The sequence below is a fragment of the Cyclopterus lumpus genome, chromosome 12 (genome assembly GCF_009769545.1).
Source record: "Cyclopterus lumpus isolate fCycLum1 chromosome 12, fCycLum1.pri, whole genome shotgun sequence".
Lineage (NCBI taxonomy): Eukaryota > Metazoa > Chordata > Actinopteri > Perciformes > Cyclopteridae > Cyclopterus > Cyclopterus lumpus.
The window spans coordinates 13,546,765-13,566,457 of NC_046977.1; the positions used below are offsets into that span (position 1 = coordinate 13,546,765).

Sequence of the window (19,693 nt, forward strand, 5' to 3'; positions counted from 1 at the left end):
GCACGCACACTCTCTTTCTCACTACCTAAACCTGTGCGAGAAATACAGATAATATTTTGACTTAGCAGGGGAGGGCGAAACATAAAAAAAGGTTGCTGGGAGTCCTACCAACATTACAGATACATCTGCAGATGCATACAACTCAGCAGCTTACTGTAGGACAACATGAGCAACAGAAACAAAAGGATGACAACCCTGGAGGCTCTGGAGCAAATCCTTGATCACGACAGTGAAATATAGAGGAGGATGTGTCTGAAGATGAAGACCACCTTGAGATATACCTGTTCCTCCAAGCGAGACATTTGTGTCAAAATATTGTGAAATACAGTGGTCATCCTCACCCAATACACGTCAGCCAAGACTGTCTGAAAGAAAATATTATAAAGACAGTGCCAGAACCCACCAGGATGACTCTGTCAAGTCAGCTTTTGAGCTGGCCATTCCAAAACTCAATACAGAAAGTAGTTTGAGAAATGACACTATAACTACAACAATATAAATAAAGTTGACTTTCAATACAAATCCGTACGACTCATTTGGCTTGATTTTAATTGAGCGGATCAATATGAGTCTGAGTCATCTCTATGTATTTACATCACCCCATAAAAAAAAAGGTTTCCAAAGGCAAATAACATTTACATTACATTACATGTCATTTAGCTGACAGTTTTATCCAAAGCGACTTACAATAAGTGCATTAAACCATGAGTCCAAAAATAATTGTTATGGTAGACGAATGCAATATATATAGATGTTTCCAATGTACCTAAAATTGTTTGAACATGTGTTTTTCATGAAAACAAGTGAGTTATCCTAGTTGAACTAGGAGGGATGAATAACTCCATTCCACTAAATACTGATTGAATTGTTAGTAATGGTACAAACTATATTTATTCAGATTTTATGGTTTCTGACAACGATGATCAAACATGCACCGGGTCACATTGACCCGGGAACAACATTGCTGTATGAAAAACAAACATAACAGGACGGTTAAAATATATTTCCCTACGGCCCACTGATGAAAACACTTGGATTTGCAGTATTTCAAACTGGGTGGCGACATCGCTGGGAAAAAGGACAAGCGATGCTCTCTGAGAAGTGAGATCACATCTCATATTATCGCTTATCGCCTAAAAAACGTGATCTTCAAGATTGTAATTGTAAACCACAGTGGGCTATCAAGCCAAACAAAAGGTTAATACATAAGTACAGATAGTCAGTGCAGCCGGTGGGAAATAAGAGGGCCCTGTTCAATACTTAAAAACAGTATCACTAACTGCCTCAAGATTGAGGGACGAGGCGGTCCCGTGCGAGGGACGTTGGCATCAAGGGAGGAGGGGGTCATGGTCAAGATACTAGAAGTCGAGGGACGAAGCGGCCCCGAGACTAAAGTTGAGGGACGAGGCGGTCCCGTGCGATGGTTGTCCCGTGCGAGGAACTAGGCGTCGAGGGACGAGGGCGTCGAGGGACTAGGGCGTCGAGGGACTAGGCATCGAGGGACTAGGCGTCGAGGGACTAGGGCGTCGAGGGACTAGGCGTCGAGGGACTAGGGCGTCGAGGGACGATGCGGTCCCGTGTGAGGGACTAGGCGTCGAGGGACGAAGGCGTCGAGGGATGAGGGACAAGGGCGTCTGGGGACAAGGGCGTCGAGGGACAAGGGACGAGAGCGTCGAAAGACATGGCGGCCCCATGCGAGGGATGATGGCGGTACCGTGCGAGGGACTATGCGTTGAGGGACTAGGGTGTTGAGGGACGATGCGGTCCCGTGTGAGGGACTAGGGTGTTGAGGGACTAGGCGTTGAGGGACTAGGGCGTCGAGGGACGATGCGGTCCCGTGTGAGGGACTAGGCGTCGAGGGAGGAAGGCGTCGAGGGATGAGGGACAAGGGCGTCTGGGGACAAGGGCGTCGAGGGACAAGGGACGAGAACGTCGAAAGACATGGCGGCCCCATGCGAGGGATGATGGCGGTACCGTGCGAGGGACTATGCGTTGAGGGACTAGGGTGTTGAGGGACGATGCGGTCCCGTGTGAGGGACTAGGGTGTTGAGGGACTAGGGTGTTGAGGGACTAGGCGTCGAGGGACTAGGGTGTTGAGGGACTAGGGTGTTGAGGGACTAGGCGTCCAGGGACTAGGGAGTCCAGGGATTCCAAACAGGCCAGGTCAAACAGGCCAGGCCAAACATATGTGGTAACTTTAAATAAACAAATCTGTAGCTTATTAATGTTAACCTTCAGGTGTTAACTGATCAGAAAAGCACAGGGATGATACTTTGGTGGATTCCTTTCAGTGAGCAGCGTAAGCGTGTTACAACAAGTGCATTTACATATTTTAACAACAACTAAAATAGTCTCTCTTCTGCATGAAGCATCCAGAGTTAGCGTCCCACAGCAGTGTGTTTGTAGACTGGGGAGGGTGCGTCCTGTTTGTCCTCAGCATGCACAGGCAACTGACAAACGGAGTTATTGCCACAGTGGGTTGGTTTAATTATGGGTTATGAATTTATAATTTCCCAAATTAAATATGAAGACTATACCCAAATGTTGTCGGTTTGTTTGTTTTAACATGTGTTGCACTTTTCTTTGTTGAACTGAATCTACTGGATGTGCAAGATGTGTGTGTCTAAATTACAATAAAAGTCATATTTTGTAAAATAATATACTTTGCATTAAAGAATTCCTCTGCACTGTAAATTTCTGCTCCAACTCATATGTTCTGCTTAAGTGACCTTCAGAAAGACAGCATACTGTGGCACGCTACATACTGTGTTCGCAAGAAATATTGACCTTTCAGTCCTTAAAAGTAATTATAATTGCTCAAAAGACCAAAAAATGCTCCGATCATTGCGTAGCATCCTGTTTGTTCGCTTTATGTCAAATCTAGATAATAAACATATATTATTATACATCCAAAGCAAGCAGGGTGGACCAGAAGCTCTTGCTAATGGCCTTTGAATGAATCGCCCCCATCTATTGGGAAAAGTCATGACCTTAAACACTGACTGTGAGCAGGATCATGTCACCCGACATCAGTGTTGGACCTCACCAACGCTCTTATGTCTGATTGGGAACAAATCCCTGTGACCGGGATGTAAAGCTGATGGCCAACATTTAAAGTAGCTGATGGGGCTAACATCAGAGTATTTTCCACATTGTTCATTCATTGGCAACATACCAGAGCACTTTACATTAGCGAGGTTACGTTAGAAGGTTGCACTGCAGGCGAAGCTGCAATAGGTACACTAAAATCCCAAATGTTATATTTTCTTTTCTTTCTCTTGACAGATGGGACTCCGAACACAAAAGTTTCCGTTTAAAAAAACACAGACACTGTTTCCAAAGACTGGATTTGTTGATCGGTTCGTCACGTCTCAATCCCCAGTGCAGGCGTACACAAGTCTCACTATGACTCATCGATGAGTATGGTAATCACAATGAGCCTATTACTCTTTTGTTATTACTTCAGTTTTGAACATAAAAGCTATGCTCAGGCATATTTCTAATGCTTGGTGGACCTCCCTGAAGGAGTGACCTCCCTGAAGGATTGGCACGCTGCCGAGGTGAAGAAGAGGGCAGAAAGGATGGACTTCTAAATCTGCAGGGTTTTAGGACATCATTCAATACATCTAAAATATGTTAAAACAAACACTAAAATACTGTTTAAAAAGTCTGAGAGGGTCTACCAGACTGGTAAAGTATTGAACCGATAAAAGACTCAAATCCTTATTTTTTAACCTCATTTCTATTTCTTATGCTTCACACCAGATCAAACTGACAGACGTCCTTCTGCACAGCTGCAAAACAAACACTCACAAATCACACAGAGTCAACAGCTGACTGAACAGACCAGAAACACACACACACACACACACACACACACACACACACACACACACACACACACACGTGTAGACTGCAGCGGTAATTAACACAACAGCTCCATTTACCGCACCAACACAAAGACAAAGTGCATTTAGACAGTATTTAACATCACACTCTGACACACGTGATGCGATGCTGGAGCCCATTGTCCTCTCCTCCATGGTGAAGAAGTGATCGATGTCCATTATGAATGGCGTCTCGGCAGTGCCGTAGCGGAAACACATGAGGCCCCCCTGCAGAATAACCGTGAATTTATTCAATCAGAAAAAACAGCTCAAACAGAGAACAAATGTATTCCAACAGAAACAAAACATATGCTAGGGCCTATCAAACAGCTCAAACAGTACATGTGTTACAACAACATAACAAATATGCCTACATATAGTCGATACACCGGTAGGCTACTTTCTACAGGTTTGCATTTGAATACACATGTGCGCGTCTTTTAGCAAATCTGTGTGCAAAGTCTTTAACCACGCTCTTTACATCTAAACTGCGCGCACGTTTATTCTCTATGCTAAGGATGGCCACACCTGACAGCCTCTCTTGTGACATGGAGCTTCTGACATATGTTTTGATCAGTTTTAGCTTGGAAAATGACCTTTCTTACTTAACGGTTACTTTTATTATTTTGTACAGAGCCGTTGTCTTCTCAAAAGGGTTGCAGTGTTGGACAACGTGAAATGAAGTTAAACAACGATGTGGTTGTGGAGATAATTAAGGAAACGTGTCCGATAATGGGCGCAGGGGGTATAGTGAGCGCATAGGTTTAATAAGGTTAATGTATTTTCAAGCACAACACATAGACAGAGCAGTACAGCTGTCAAAGTATAACGTTAGCTACGTGGTAATGTTAGCTATAGCAAACAGTACAATACCTGTCTCTTTTGGCAGATGAGTGCATCCTTCACCAGCTGGTCGAAAAAGACTTGTAATTTTGGGAAGTTTGGCATTTAATTCAGAAATGTTCTGTTTTGAATGCCGCTTTTGGGCACCACTTTTAAATGTGCGTTTCATTTTTCCTCAAGAGAAATTTCCTCGTAGTTCTCCCAGAATGCACCGCGGCCCAACAATGACACCAGTCCGCGTAGCAGGAGGCCCTAGTGGTTGCCTGTTACGATTGCCTTTACAACTATTATTTAAAACTTATAAAGCCAGTTTAAAATACTTTTTTTTATTGTGTAGCTTTATATGAGAGAGACAACTTTGAGGGATATCTTAATGTTATTACGTAATGTAATATTATTTATTTATTACATTATTCGGCCCAGATTAGGCAGCCGATAAACCGGTTGCCATGTCTCAGACAGAATCTGCCCATGTCCGTAACAGCTACACCTGGGCCAGACATGGCAACAGTGAAATGTGCCAAAGGTGGCTCACATTTGGCCGCATCGAGCTGGAACACAGCCGAGTCAGCCGACACTTAGCCGCAATACGGCGGAGTGCGCTGGCTAGTGTTGGATTAAAAAAAAAAAATTGCCATGCGAGGCCCCCTGTCACTGCGAGGCCCCCCCGCAATGCGGGGGCTGCGGGGGTGATCTCTACGGGCCTGCGTCTCGGTCAGACCTCCATCACTGCGAGCAAAGCGGCAACAGCTGCTAACTCTGAGTGCTCGTTTCATGGATCACTATGAGGCCAGAGAGTAACTTACTTCAGTTCACGTCCTGTTGTGTAAAGTACCCGGACCACAGTAACAGCACATCTGACTCTTTGATACTATCTTGTTCTTATTAGTGTCAACTTCGTCTGGTTTCTCTTCGGTAGGCACGACGTGAGAGGCTCGATAGGCCCCTTTGAACACAGACTGACTGTCGTCTACCAATTATGCGCCAGGGGGCGCTGTTTCCCCCATTTGGAGAAACTCAATGAAAAGTGGGGAACAGAAGGCCACAAAACAAAGTCGACAAGGTCTAATTTACGTGACTAAGAAAGTCATTGAATTAGTTTTTAACCAATTTAATGAGAACAACCATGTTTTACTGTAATAGGGAGTCCTGCGTTGCCTTTGTTCCTGTAATAAAACGCACAAGAGAACCACTTGTGCCACCCGTACATGATAATCGGCATCGCTGTACGAACAGAGGTGTGTCTTTGCACATTAATGCTGCCTTTTTTCATGCATTCAAGTAATTTACAGTGTCTGTCTTTATTTTCTTATGAAAAAAAATACTGTACTTGTTATGTTTGGGGAGTTTAAAATGTGACCATGTGGGTCTTAAAAATGTAAACACACACAACACACACACACAAACACACACACTCACACACACACACACACACACACACATACAGATGTGAAATCAGGAAGACTCCATCTGTTTGTGGTGTAAATCAGGCACACGTTTGTTATCGTAACCCACCAGTGACTTGCATCGCCCACATTGGTGCACGGTCCAGTAACACCACCATGTGGACAAGAAGAATAGGTCATGTTGGCGTGTTTTTGGCATGTCGGCCACACAGAGAAAGCTATGTTGTACTGCGGTGACCTCTGTTTCCTGTCTGCCAGATTTGAAATGTCTTCCTATAAAGAACCTCGTGCACATTTGGAAACACATGGTGAGAGAGACTGCAGGTGCTGGACACTGAGCGTGTAGTGCACTGCTGCACCTGTTGTGCCTCAAAAGCGTGGTTATAACCAATGCCTCTATGGTCACAGTCTTGTTTCCACTCATCCTGTGTGTCCGTGTGTCTTTTTATCATATTATGCGAGGTCTTTCTAACTTTATATATAATCAGCAATCCAAATGTGATGACTGTACGATGTACAGTTTTCACTATTAACCTTAATATGCACAGATGTGGTCTTGTGTTCTCTGCTGTAAAGGCTGTATATTAATCTGTGTCCGGTGTCCTGAGGTTGCAGGTGATGTCAACAATGCAGCATTTGATTCTTTCAAAGGTGTCTTGGGTGGGAACTGGAGGGTGACCGACAAAGATCAGTGTGCTTTGAAAGGGACATGAGTAGTTATTAAGTGCACATATGACAATCCTTGGGGTCATATTGTCACTGCAGTCAGCTGGTCTGTATGTAGCTGGCGAGTGGAAGAAGTTTCTCCTTTCAGAACTCACATCACTCCAAACCCCTTTACAGCCAAGCACTGTGACTCCTTCTGTCGTCTCCCTACAGTTTTTGACATTTGGTTGCACACATTTGTGTAAACTGAATTCACTTCAGCATTATGCAGTTCAGTCAGCACATCCTCGATGCACTAATACAAATAATGAGGATCCGGTTGCTTGAAGCTCACACTCTGCACTATATTTAGAGACTTTACGGACTATAGGATTATCAAGAGGATCATTTAATAATAATGAAAACATAAAGTTTTTAATTATAGTGTAATTTCAAATGAATTGTACACTATATTATTATAACTATATCTTCTTTCTGAATTCTATGATGAGACAAAATAAAATGTTACTAATTTGAACTGATCATTGTACCTGTCTGTGAGTGTTAATTAACATAACATAATGGGTGTCATCTTTTCCACAATAATAAGAGGGTTAATAATAAAGATTTGAATCGTACCACCTAAACAGAAGTAAGTCAGAAAGTGGAAAGAGATCCAGTACGTCTACAAAGTCGTGACAAGAGGCCTATTTCGACAACAAAAAGTAAAGAAAGTAGCTGTGTTGAACCAGACTTCAATAAATAAACTAGAGGCTCATAAATAACAACAATTTCACAATATAAAAAGTTTAGAATCCACAAAAGTTTAAAGGTTTTTTTTAACCTGCATTTAATGTTTCACCTTTGTCATAGAAATGTTGAAGGTTACTGTATCACGCAATCTGCTGACGTTATGAAAAACATCAACTGCGAATGACTGTGCATGATAGTAAACACATACTGAGCACACAGATTTAAAAAGATTTGCGATAAAGTATTGATCTTTATTTAAAATAACATTTTAGGTCAATTGTACTCACTCCTGCCTTGAACTTGAATGTTAAAACGTGAGAAGTTGGATCAAGTATCTCAAGATGCAAGGAAGTATGCGTCTTTGTCCAAAGAGAGCATGTTATTGTTCCAGAGGCCTCCGTCTCTCAAACACACCCAGGCCCGACAGCCACATAGAGCTGCTCCTTTTCCTTTCAGCTGTGGATAGTTGTACCAGTGAATCAACATCACTGTCGGTTCAGGAACGTGTTCCGCATCCTCCAATTAGCAGCTCAGAGTTGTGACAGGAACATCAGTTTTCACACATTTTTTTACCTGAGGGGGCTTCACCGCTGCAGTTTGGGGGCACAGACGAGGCAAAGCCTGTAATCAGTCAGAGCTCCCTCTGTGTTTATGTGTCTATACCGAGAGGACATTAACAGATGAGAACATGAAGTCTAGACAAAAGGGCTTCAATATATCATTTCTGTCTAAATCACTCTCGTATTGCTGCTTGTTCTAGACATTCCTGCCTTCAGAGGACTCTGGCAGGTCTGCACTCAAGGCTTTCACTTTTTACGATTTACATGCATAGTGTAGGTTTGGGTCAAGTTTGGGCCAGTTACGTGCTGTCGTTGCAGCAATATTGCCAGGCAACAAGCAGAGACAACCTCATATGTCTTCCTTACATATCTGTTGGTATCCTAATACGGTGGTTGTTAGCCCCCGCAGTGTTCAGTTCAAATGAGTACATCTGTGAGGTAGAATGAGTATGTTTGCTACGTAGCGTATGAGGTTCGTTAACATTGTGAGTCACATGATGAAATGAAGGTCAAATGAGTTGACCTTTCATAGGTATGAGTACAAACAGTGAATGAGGACTTTGGACAGAGCCAAGCCAGTTTCAGCCTGATTCCAGTCTTTATGGTAACAAATGCCTTCTAGCTTCTGCTCCACACGTAACACACAGACAGAAGAGTGGTGTTGATCTCCCTATCTTAATCAAGTACATTGTCATTTATGGTTATAAATGACTTGTTATTATTTATCTTGTCTTACCAGACTTTCTGTTTTTACATCTAAGACAAATGTTATCAGCCAGCATTTCTTTTTATGAAAAAGAACTTTATTCATATTTTAGAAATGGTACAATATGATACATTACAGTAAACAACATGGAACAAACAACATGTAGTGTAGGTAGGTTACTGTGCAAATGAACGGGAATGGGTTGTGCGTGTGTGTGTGTGTGTGTGTGTGTGTGTGCTGCGTCTATACCTGACTGAACTGATGGGGTGTTTCTCTCGGTTTACATCCTTTTATCTACACCACCAGGTTTGATACTCGTGAGCATTGAAGCTAAACCACACAGGCAGCAAATGCATGGCCTAATGTCAAGTATAAATTCTATCATGCAGAAAATGATTACAATAGATGGTGCACTTTTCGCTCTCGTCTCATAAGCACAAGAACCATGTTGCAGTTATTAGGTAATGGTTAAATGCAGTTTGTCTTTGTTCTTTTCCAGTTTTGACCTTTAACCCTACAGTAACACAGGGGAAAGGGGCGGGGACAATGGTCATGAAGTCATTCAACCTCCACGTTGCAGTCGTCAGTTTCAACACCCTACCACTTTTCCCTTGCGGGGTCAAACATGGGATTTACCAGGGCAACCAGACCACAGGATGCAGGAGTTATTGGTTTATTCAAATACAATCCAGAAGGAAAAGCATTTCTGTTTACCAAAAGATGCACAAATAATCACAGGAATATTGTGTAAACACATTGAAATTAATAATAGTTATGCGTGGCGGTCCCTGTTTGGCCCCACAGTGGGAAGTGGCCCTGGGAGAGGGGGGGGAGCGTTTTGCACCTGGATGCAGAGTGTGCTCTTTATGTGACTCTTTCTGACACCGCCGCCCACTCCCATTTCCAGGAATGATTATCTATTTGGCAGTGATGAACACTGGTATGTCAGTGGTGGCGTCAGGTCCCACCACCTCCTCATCTGAATCGGTCTCGGGGCTCTCATCTGATTCGCTGTCAGCGGCTCCGGGTGTGGCCGTGGCCTCCTCGCTGCTCTGGCTGTCTTCGTCCTCTGACTCCTGACTGGTGCTTGCGCTGGTGGTGCTGTCGCTGTCGCTCTGCTTCTCCTCCTCCTGCTCCTCTTCCTCCGGAGCACTGGTGCTTTCGCTGGTGCTAATACTCTCCTCCTTCTCCTCCTCTGGGAGGGAGGCCTGGCGGGGGCTGAGGTCCTGGTCTTGAGAGGAGATGTCGAGGCCCTGGATCTCCACCTCAGGGGTACTGGTGTCCTCCTCCAGGATGTCGTTGTGGATCTGAAGAGCCTGGAGGTGAGGCAGGGGAGGGATGGAAGGATTAGTTGGTTTGATTTGTCTGCACACAGTACATACACATCTGCACTAATGGTGGAGGTGTGTGCAGTGCATTTGTTTTTACATCTTGGTATATTCAGGTGTGCAAGCTAAAAGGTAGCACTTCTGTGATTATTGGCCAGTTAGTGTTTAAAGGCTTTCTACTGCACATAAGATTTAATTCGGACTCTATGGAATCTCAAACTAACCAGTACCTTGTACACCTTGAGTGACTTGTCCACCTCATTGCCCTCTGTCATGTCGTACGCCATCTTCTTTCCTGTGCCAATATACTCGTAGGACTTGTAGGGAGCGGGGACCTTGTGGTAGGATTTCTCCTCCACGAAGTTCATGGACTTGTAGTCGCTGGGGTAGCCTCCCAAGCTGTCGCCGCGGGCGGTTTCCGTGTCAGTGACGATGGTAGGCACGATGGGTTCGTCAGTGGTTTCTGCAAAGGGTTCCTGTGTGACGGTGGTGGGAGCGAGGGTGGAGGACTCGCCCGACTCTGAGCTTTCACTAGATTCATCCTCTTCGGTTTCCTGGAGAGAGAGAGAGAGGTGGGAGTTGAGCTGTCGGAGAGTTGGCGACTGAAAATGTGATTTGCTGTTTCGGAGCATCCAGGCAGATAGTCTCTGTCAGTTCTATTTGCCGACGTTGCATTTTTTCACAAATATTCTACTAGATTTCGTTGGCCACAAAGGTCAGGCAAAACTACTAGCTTGTTACTGTTAAGTAGCATTTGTAGCTACTGCTCCTGTTCAAAGTCAAACCAAACATTTGATTCGCAAAAAGGTTACCATGAAAAACGCGAGCTTATAATGCTATACTGAATTAGGTAGTACTCAATATTTAAAGAAATAAATGACGAGGCACTTATAGCAGGCCTACAATATTTGATTTGTTGACAAATACGGACAGTCTATGTTGTCCGTATTTATTTGACAGTTGTGTGTGGCGCCATATTTGTATGAGTTAGGGTAATGCACTAGACACAAACCTGACACGATCTATATGAAGCCAGATGCGTTATCGGTGTGACTTTTACTCACATCATCATCATCGTCATCATCATCGCTGTCATCACTGTCCTGGCTGTTGACAGAGGCTGTAGCTGGGGATGAGGTTGTGTCCGGGCTCGCGGATTCCAATCCTACGAGCGCCTCTGCTGCCGCCTGCTGCAAGAATCATGAAAAGACATAAAGTCATAAACTTCACCTGAGCTGTAGTCCGCAAAAGACATGGGAAGGAAAATGCATCGTGATTCATTCTCAGTGATCTGATTGGAAAAATAACCTTGATGACCTCAACAACGAAAACATAGGACAGTTGAACTAAATATGGCAGAATGAAAAATAGTATAATATTGTACCTCTACAGGTGCTGCACGGTCCAGAGGAACCTCTGCCGCCTTACTGAGGGTTTGAGGTTGTCTCATCTGTGGACGAAAACCAACATTATTAAAATTGGAAGTCTCTCTCTCACTCTCTCTCTCTTTTTCTGTCTCTCTCTCTAGGTACTCACCACTTCCTCAGAGCTCTCTGAACTGCTTTCACTAACTTTTCTCGCCTAAAAAGCAAAAGAGACACATACAAGTTAAATTGAAAGTTTGCTTGTATGTCAACAAACCAAAATGTCAAATGTAATGGGATGAAGCTTTTCTTAATTCGGTAAAGTTTGGACACGACAGAGAAAACAACTCACCGGCCGGCAGAGGACTGTGGCGAAGAGCATAACGAAAACTACGGCCGCTTTCATTGTGTCACAGTTGGGTATCTGGGGACAAACAGAGAGGTTGAAGTAACACAATGAAACAATGAAACATAATCATGATGTACAGAGCTCGTACGACACCGAAATCCTCGGAAATACAGTGGCATGTCAAACTGAAAAAAAAGGAGCTGCACATGACAGTTAACTAGCAGTGGCACTTCCTGAGGCCTTGGTAGTTCCCAGGAAGTCATGAAGTCCTTAATTACAGACCTAAACGACTGGTTGTGTGTCAGAGTGAGAAAATCGCATCATTTTGGTGGTTTCTCCTGGGATGAGACAGGATGTTTCTGGCTGATTCTGGTCAAGAAGATGTGAGAAAATAACAGGTATAGGTTTTTAAAAGAGATTAATGTGGGTGTTAGGCTGAAAGGATTTAAGACAACATCTAGAGTTACAATTATCTGAGTCCAGCTTATATGTCAATCAATCACTCTGCAAAGCAATCTCTGAGGAAGTATACTCAGCTTTATGTTGATTATGAGATATTTTAAGCTGTTGTCCTGTGAACAGATCAACAGACATCCACTGCAAAAATACAAAATATTACAAACTTATTGCTTCTTCTTTTTTAGGCCTTTGGGTGAACACCATATTTATCTTGAAGTCCACATGAGCTCAGTGCCTTGTTTCAGGCTTTAAGAAAAACAGGAGGAAATATTCTTTAACAAATTATTGTTTGGGACTATTTTCAGCAGAGGAGTAGCACACATGTGTTTCTCTTGTGAGTTGTTACAGCGTCAGGACGATGTGTGTCGGATTGACATGTCATCCATTGTAACAGTGTGGCTCATTAATGTGTTTATAGAAGTTTTTGGACAACAATGGAGCTCAGACTTAATATATATATAAACATATAAACATTTATATTTTTCTCTGTTCCCCTCCCTGACTGTAACAAGATCTTCCTTTTCATATTTGTGGAGGCAGGAGCAGTCTGAGTGTCTGCGTCTATCTTTAATGGTAGACTTTTCCTATACTATGTAATTCAGGTTATAACTGGAAACCCACAGAGCACCAGAAACACGACACATGGCCATACGACTGGATGCGTGTGTGTATTTCAGTGCGTCTGCTTTTGAAACGGCCAATTAAGCTTCAGACCTCGAGAGTATGGGCAGTGTGTCTGGGCTCTTCTTTCAAGGGCTGCTTAGGTCAGTCTAGGTTTTAGGGTAAAGGTCAGAATTGTGTTGAGTTTAAGGGTTATGTTTAGACACAGAGCTGTGGTGGTTCAAGAGATACCTCATCATTTTAGGACATCTGCCTATTTGCTTTCTTTCCAGGAGTTAAATGAGAAGATCAATACCAGTCTCATATCTATACGCAGCATATATTTAATTTAATTTTTTTAATTTAAATTTGTAAAAATGATGTAGCTGAAGCTAGCAGGGATGACGCTCAGCTTAGCATAAACACTGGAAGCAGGAAAATAAACTTTTAGCCTCAGTCCAAAAGTAACTAAATCCAGCACTCAACCCTGCACAGCTAACTAATTAAAGTTTGGGTCCATCTGCGTTCTTTTACAGGTTTTTTAAATGGAAACAACCACCCAGCCGTTAGCTAACCTAGCAGTGACGTAGGTTAGCAAAGTAAGCTAATCGATAAGGTTATTAATAATGTCAACCCGAACACCAGCAGAAGCTGAGTTGTATCTGTACACCCGAGTTCTGCCTGGGAAATATTTTTTGTCTGAATGGAGTCTGTTAGCTTTGAAGAGAACAATGTAACCGCTTCAGTTCCTCGTTGGACCGGGCTGTCTGAATGCAAGGTAAAGCTTTTGGGAGTGCGTACGACAAGCATCTAAGTTACTGTCAGTAACAATACACACTGTTTACAGGTAGGGATATATTACCCAGTTGTGTAGCTACAGAATGATAATAACATGTCATATCTCTTCTATTCATTCTACAAAGTGTTGTGCTTTTACGAGGGATTATGGGCCAGACTATTTCCTGTAGGAACATTGACTTCTTGGAGTCTTGTCATCATGGGGAGGTTGCCAGGCGATCTGCGACTTTGACACTTAATCACTTGGCCACCAGGATCAGGACCATCACACATCTTATTTTGAAAGTGGACTGAGGGGCTCTAACAAGATGATGTCTCTCACCTCTTTCTTCAGTCTAAAACACTGGTGACTGAGCTGGTAGTTGATCAGCATGTGTGTGTTTGTTGTCAGTGTGTTTACTCATTGTGGTTAGTCGAGGCTGGAACCGGTCAAAAATCCAGAAATTAGTATTCTGCTGCCCACAGCTTCCCCTTCCTGCTTTGGTGTCGCCTTGAAGCTAATCAGCCAATCAAACGCCTCCAGCTTCACTTCTGACCAATCACAGGCGGACTTTATCAGCCGTAAAGTCTTAAACTGCAGAGCTTTCATGGTGGATAACCAAACCCAAACCCTCTTCAGGGTTTCACTACACATGTGTTTGTTAGAAAACCCTCCGCTATATTTAGACTCTATACCTTTTGGACTTGTTTGGACAATGTTTTATAAAGAAAGGTTATAAAGAATATAAAATATGCATTTATTTATTTTGCAGTGTAGTGTTTATAAAAATAGATTTTTGATTACGTACATTCTCGGTATGTACGAAAATACACTACGTGGTAAAAAAGTATGTGGACACGCTACATGTTCACCAAATGTGATTAACATTAATCTGCTGCTAAAACAAGTGTCACTTTTCTAGGAAGGCTTTCGGCAAAATGTTGGAACCTGGCTGCATGAAAGGGGTCCAACACTGATGTTGGGTGACGAGGCCTGGCTCACAGTCGGAGTTGAGGTCAGGGCTCTGTGCAAGCCAGTCTAGTCTATCTGGGGAAACTATTTCTTTAAAGAGCTGACTTTGTGCATGAGGGGGAAGGGTCCACACACTTTTGGTCATATAGTATATTTAAAATGCATTAAAAATACTTATCGCACTGCAAATTTCTAAATGTTAAATTTAATCATTTAAACTAAATAAAATACATTCCCAGCAGCAAAATGAGCCTGCCCTCCCACTTCTCATCACACCACCAGTGTTGCAGAAAAACTCCAACCCAACACTGGACACAATAAATATAGTATAAGTATACATTGTAGACATTCATTCTGACCTTGTTCACGATGGGAGGAAGCTTCGGGAGTTCAGCGGCTGCAGGTTGTGGAGCAGATAGATATGGTTTGTCTTTAGTTTATCTCCTGGGTTGCCCTGGATGTCGTTCGCTGCTGAGTGATGGTGCTGCTGAAAGCGATGCTCCTGGTTGGCTTATAAACCCTCCAGCCTCAGGCAGCAGCCAATCAGCTCGGAGCATGTGATGTCATGAGGTTAACCGCTCCGTGGTCCACCTCTCCTCTCCCTCTCCCACTCTTCCTGTGGTTGGTGCTGTGGTGGTGTGGGGGCAACACACACACACACACACACACACACACACACATATGCAATGCAAAGACAAATACATGGATAAAGACATGCAGACATTTACAGCCCAGACAGAAGTATGTGAATGTACTTTTTTCTCCTTCACTCCTCTTTCTCCTTGTGTGTGAAGTTAATTTAAGGACATGTAGTGACAGGCTCTGGGAAAATAAAAAGTGTCGAGTGGTATGACAATGATTCAGCTTCCTCACAGACAGACGGAAATCATCTGACTGAGGTCTCTTTGGATAATTGAGAATGTGTCTGCAAGTCCAGACTGATTTGTGTGTGTGCGTGTGTGTGTGTGTGTGTGTGTGTGTGTGTGTGTGTGTGTGTGTGTGTGTGTGTGTGTGTGTGTGTGTGTGCATGTGTCTCTGGGTGTGTCTGTGTGTGTGTGTGTGTATGTTTTCAAGTATATGAATATGTGACCTTTCGATTTTTTTTGTGTGGGTGTGTATGAAAACATCTGTATGTATGAATATATAATATATATGAAAAGCTCAGTCAAGTTGTGCTCAAGGGAACATTCACTCAGTCTCCCATTCACTTCTAATGAAGCCCAAATAATTGACATTTGCAACAAAACCACAATGTTGTTACGTTTGGAGGGAATATATATATATTTGTTCTCGCTCATTACGTTTGAATTTGATTCCTGGGTGAAAACATTTACCGGTGTGAAAACCAAAAGTAACATACTTATTTTATCCGAAACCATGATCGTTTGCCAAGCCCAACCGAGTAGTTTTGTTGACTAAACCTAAAAGTAATTTAAGGTGCCGCACGTGACAAACACGTGTGTAGAAATGTTGATATGAAAAATGTTTTTGGTTCAGAAGCGTTGAGATTCATCCCTGGTCTGCAGAAACATATCATTTTATTCTGGCCACAGGGTTGTGATGCTCTATGTTTTTAAAAAGTCTTTATTTGAATGTGTTTCGTCACCATGTTTAGTGCAACATTGCACTACAAGTCCACAAACTGTAGCATCGCGCTCATACAGGCTACAGTTTATGATAGCTCTGTTCAACATTTACTTATTACATACCATGACATCACTTTCTTTTTTAAGATATTCTTTTATTTATCTAACCCCAAATCACAAATTTAGGGAAGAAATTGTACAATCCTGAGGAGGAGCAACAGATGAGGGATCCCCTTACACGTAAAAATACAATATAGAAACTCAGCACTATGAGGTGGATACAAACAATTCAAACATAAATCAAAAGCATGGATCAGAGTGGTGTTTAAATCAGACAATGTACAAGTCATATTTGATCTTGTGTGTGATAAAGCAGAAGTCAGGAGAGGCCCAAAGGTTTACACATATTGTTTCAATATCTTGAAAATTAGGTGTTTTTTTTAAAAAAGAAAATGGAAAGGTGGTCTGGTGGCTTGTAAGCAGGCAGACATGCATTCTCAGAATTCTTTCGTAATTTGGGTTTTATGATTGCAGCGTTGTTGAGAATTCACAATCGTCAGACTGGATTGCCTTGTAAAGTGAGTCTGACAGATGATTTACACTTCATACACACACATACACACACATACACACACAAGCAGATGCAGAGCTGGTTAGTGCACTACACCTCTGAGACATATTCCCACATATTTTGAGATTCGTGATCTAGAAAGACAAATTAAACCATCTTACAAAGGCACACGTGTTGACAAAATCTAGAAATACAAACACCTGGAAAAGTATTAAAAAACGCTTCAGGACCACGTTTTGCCTTCATGACACACACTCAAGACCCCAAGTTGAAATCAACACCAGCGTCGCTGTCGACATCAACGTATTACTCGAAGTCTGACAAGATGGATTTTCTTACGGTCTACTGATATCGCGACGATCCAGGAGAATCGAAAAAGTGATTGATTTGTTTGTAAAATGTCTGTGGCAGACGATGTGCTGTATTGTAAATAATACTGGCCCAACTGCCGTCACAAGGTGGTCACGAACAGCAGAAGTCACCCAACAAAACAAGACATGCTCCTTACAGGACATGCAAAGACCAAATGTCACACCAAAGTGTCTCCCTTTAGCTGGAAAACATAAAGTACAGTAGGATAGCACACATGTAGGGTTCAGACTATACACACAAACCCAATGACACACGCACAGATACAGGAGTCACATAAATTATAATTGAATGCATTAGACACACTGCTTTTTGAACACACACAAACACACAAGAGACCCATTGAGATGATCCGTCGACACCGTTAGTCACTGGGTTAACGCACTCACGCTCACAGTCTGATTACAGTAACACAGTGTGTCATCGCTCTGATATCGTACAGACGTGTTGAACTCTGACAGCTTGATGAGTTCTGAGGCCTCGCAGTCACAAACGTACAATTACGCAGCCACTCGAATCTAAAGCGTTCTACTTCTACCGACACACTGAGGTATGTCGCACATGAAACACAACCTGCTCGGTCTTGTTTGAACCAGGGGAGCCGTCTGATAATTGACGATAATCTTATAGATGTCTCTGTTGAAGAGTTGATGAGTATTTGTGCTCCCCATTAAACTACAGGACCTTGTGAGCCTTTATCGGGACAGCTGACTGACATTGTATTAGCTCCGCCGGGCGTAGGCCTTTGGGGAGATGGTGTGTCTGCATGTATCCGTCTGTCTGACCGTATGCTCGAGGACCTCAGGTGGATTGATACCGTCATTGACTGCAGATTCCTCACTCCTCTTAACCTAACTCACTTAATAGTAATCAACGACTGCTTCAGGAGCAAAAGGCAGTTCCGTCGTCGATCAGCTCGGCAACAAGCCTGTTGCACGTTTTTGTCCTTTGTCGTGACTTTAAAATGTGTTTAAAACATCATACTAGTTCTAGTTTTGAACCAGACTATCTGTACATTATCTACACATAGGCCTTTTCTGTTCGGGAGATGGACACTGCTCAATCCACTATACTCCATAGAAGGTCATCTTAACTGTTTCCATTTTGTAACTAATTATATCAGCTACTTTGTAGCAGCTTTAGCTTTTTGAAAGTGTATAGGAATTTGATCTCCATTGTTTGTCAAAAAAATATAAAAAAACACACCAGCTGGGGGACATTCCTTCCCATGAACACACAGTTCATTTTGACGCAATCCCACATACACTGTCCTGCTGCTGTAAATAACCACTAGAGAAATTAATGTGTATTATTCCTCCCCTAAAAATAGTCGTCAACAAATACACATCCTCCTGTTTGAGTGATTCAGTGATTCAGCTGTTTTAGGAAATTACTGAGTCTTTTATTTTTTACTCATATTTGTGAGACATTAGTACAGATGTACTAGGAATCAATGGGCTTGGGCCTGAAATCCACAGATGTCACAAAGTATCGTGAGGCCAACTAACACATTGATGGTTCTGATCTTCACAAGGGATTTGTGGACAATACAAGAAAACAATAGACTCATCCTTCAACAGCAATGATGCATTGGTTACTCCTTCAGCACATTTACAATACAACAGTGGTTCAATTGTTTCTTTCCGCGATGAACAATTGGAAATATTTAGTTTTTGTCCATCAGTGAGCAGTGGCTCCATTTCATTTCTACATTTGCATTGTAGGGCAAGGCCACACTCATGCTGCGTTCACACTAAGCGTTTGGTGTGAACGCAGCATGAGAATTCAAATCAATTTGGTCTGCACGCTCGCACGTAAATCATCAAACAGCTCAGTCAAAAACTCCCATGAAATCTAATCAACAAGAAATGAGACATGAAGTGACAAATAAGATGTCCTTGACTAGTAGCAGCATGCTTTTTCCACTTATTGACTGTTGAATATGAGGCGTGATTTATTATAAGTGGGCAGTGGGCCGCTGACCAAGTGAGTATAGGGAACTGTGATGCGTCAGTTTCTGATCAGAAATGTAAGATTAAAGAAGTAATAAAGACAAAACCAGTGACACCAAAACAGCCTAAAGAAGAAGAAGAAGACAACCACTGCACCAACGATTACAAAAATAAATGTAACAGTAAAAACATCAAACGTGATGTGCGGAGGACGGACTGGTCTGGGACTGGTCTGGGACTGGTCTCTCCTGTAAGGACTCCTGCAGTTTACAACGTTGGGAAGAAAAACAAAGTTAATGGAACCGTTTATTTGGAAAAACACAAAAGTGTCATTTTATAGTCCCCACAAAAAGAAACAACTGTACAAACTAAAAACAAATCAAGTCCACTAATATGTGTCTTATGCGTGTGTGTAACCAACGTATCCTCACGTGTGTGTTTTTCTCAGTCAGTTTATTTTCTCAGTCTTTTTGTCTCAATGTATGTGTGTGTATGTAAATAAATGATTTCCAGCTACATGCTCCACCAATAAACACTCTCTTTAGAGTGTTTGGTTCATCCGTTG

The 19,693-nt window shown here is 42.6% G+C and overlaps 2 protein-coding genes across 3 annotated transcripts in view; both read right to left on the minus strand.

The window, feature by feature from the left end:
• Positions 1-5,671, minus strand: part of LOC117740230 — a 57,866-nt gene extending 52,195 nt beyond the window's left edge. Inside the window, exons 1-2 of one of the 2 annotated variants that reach the window (XM_034546489.1) lie at positions 5,537-5,671; positions 4,007-4,115 (exon numbers count right to left, since the gene is read on the minus strand). The gene's annotated coding sequence lies outside the window, so the exon portion shown is untranslated. Of the gene's footprint in view, positions 1-4,006; positions 4,116-4,760; positions 4,812-5,536 lie in introns of those variants that run through there. The other variant, XM_034546488.1, reaches the window with a different exon arrangement.
• A 3,255-nt stretch (positions 5,672-8,926) lies between these two features.
• spp1 (secreted phosphoprotein 1) lies at positions 8,927-15,126 on the minus strand. The gene is made up of 7 exons (XM_034547003.1): positions 15,010-15,126; positions 11,845-11,916; positions 11,665-11,709; positions 11,513-11,578; positions 11,193-11,318; positions 10,359-10,682; positions 8,927-10,116 (listed from the first exon to the last, which is right to left on the minus strand). The coding sequence occupies exons 2-7, from the start codon at positions 11,896-11,898 to the stop codon at positions 9,718-9,720; spliced, it is 1,014 nt and encodes a 337-aa protein (XP_034402894.1). The 5' UTR covers positions 11,899-11,916; positions 15,010-15,126; the 3' UTR covers positions 8,927-9,717.
• Between the last annotated feature and the right edge of the window lie 4,567 nt (positions 15,127-19,693).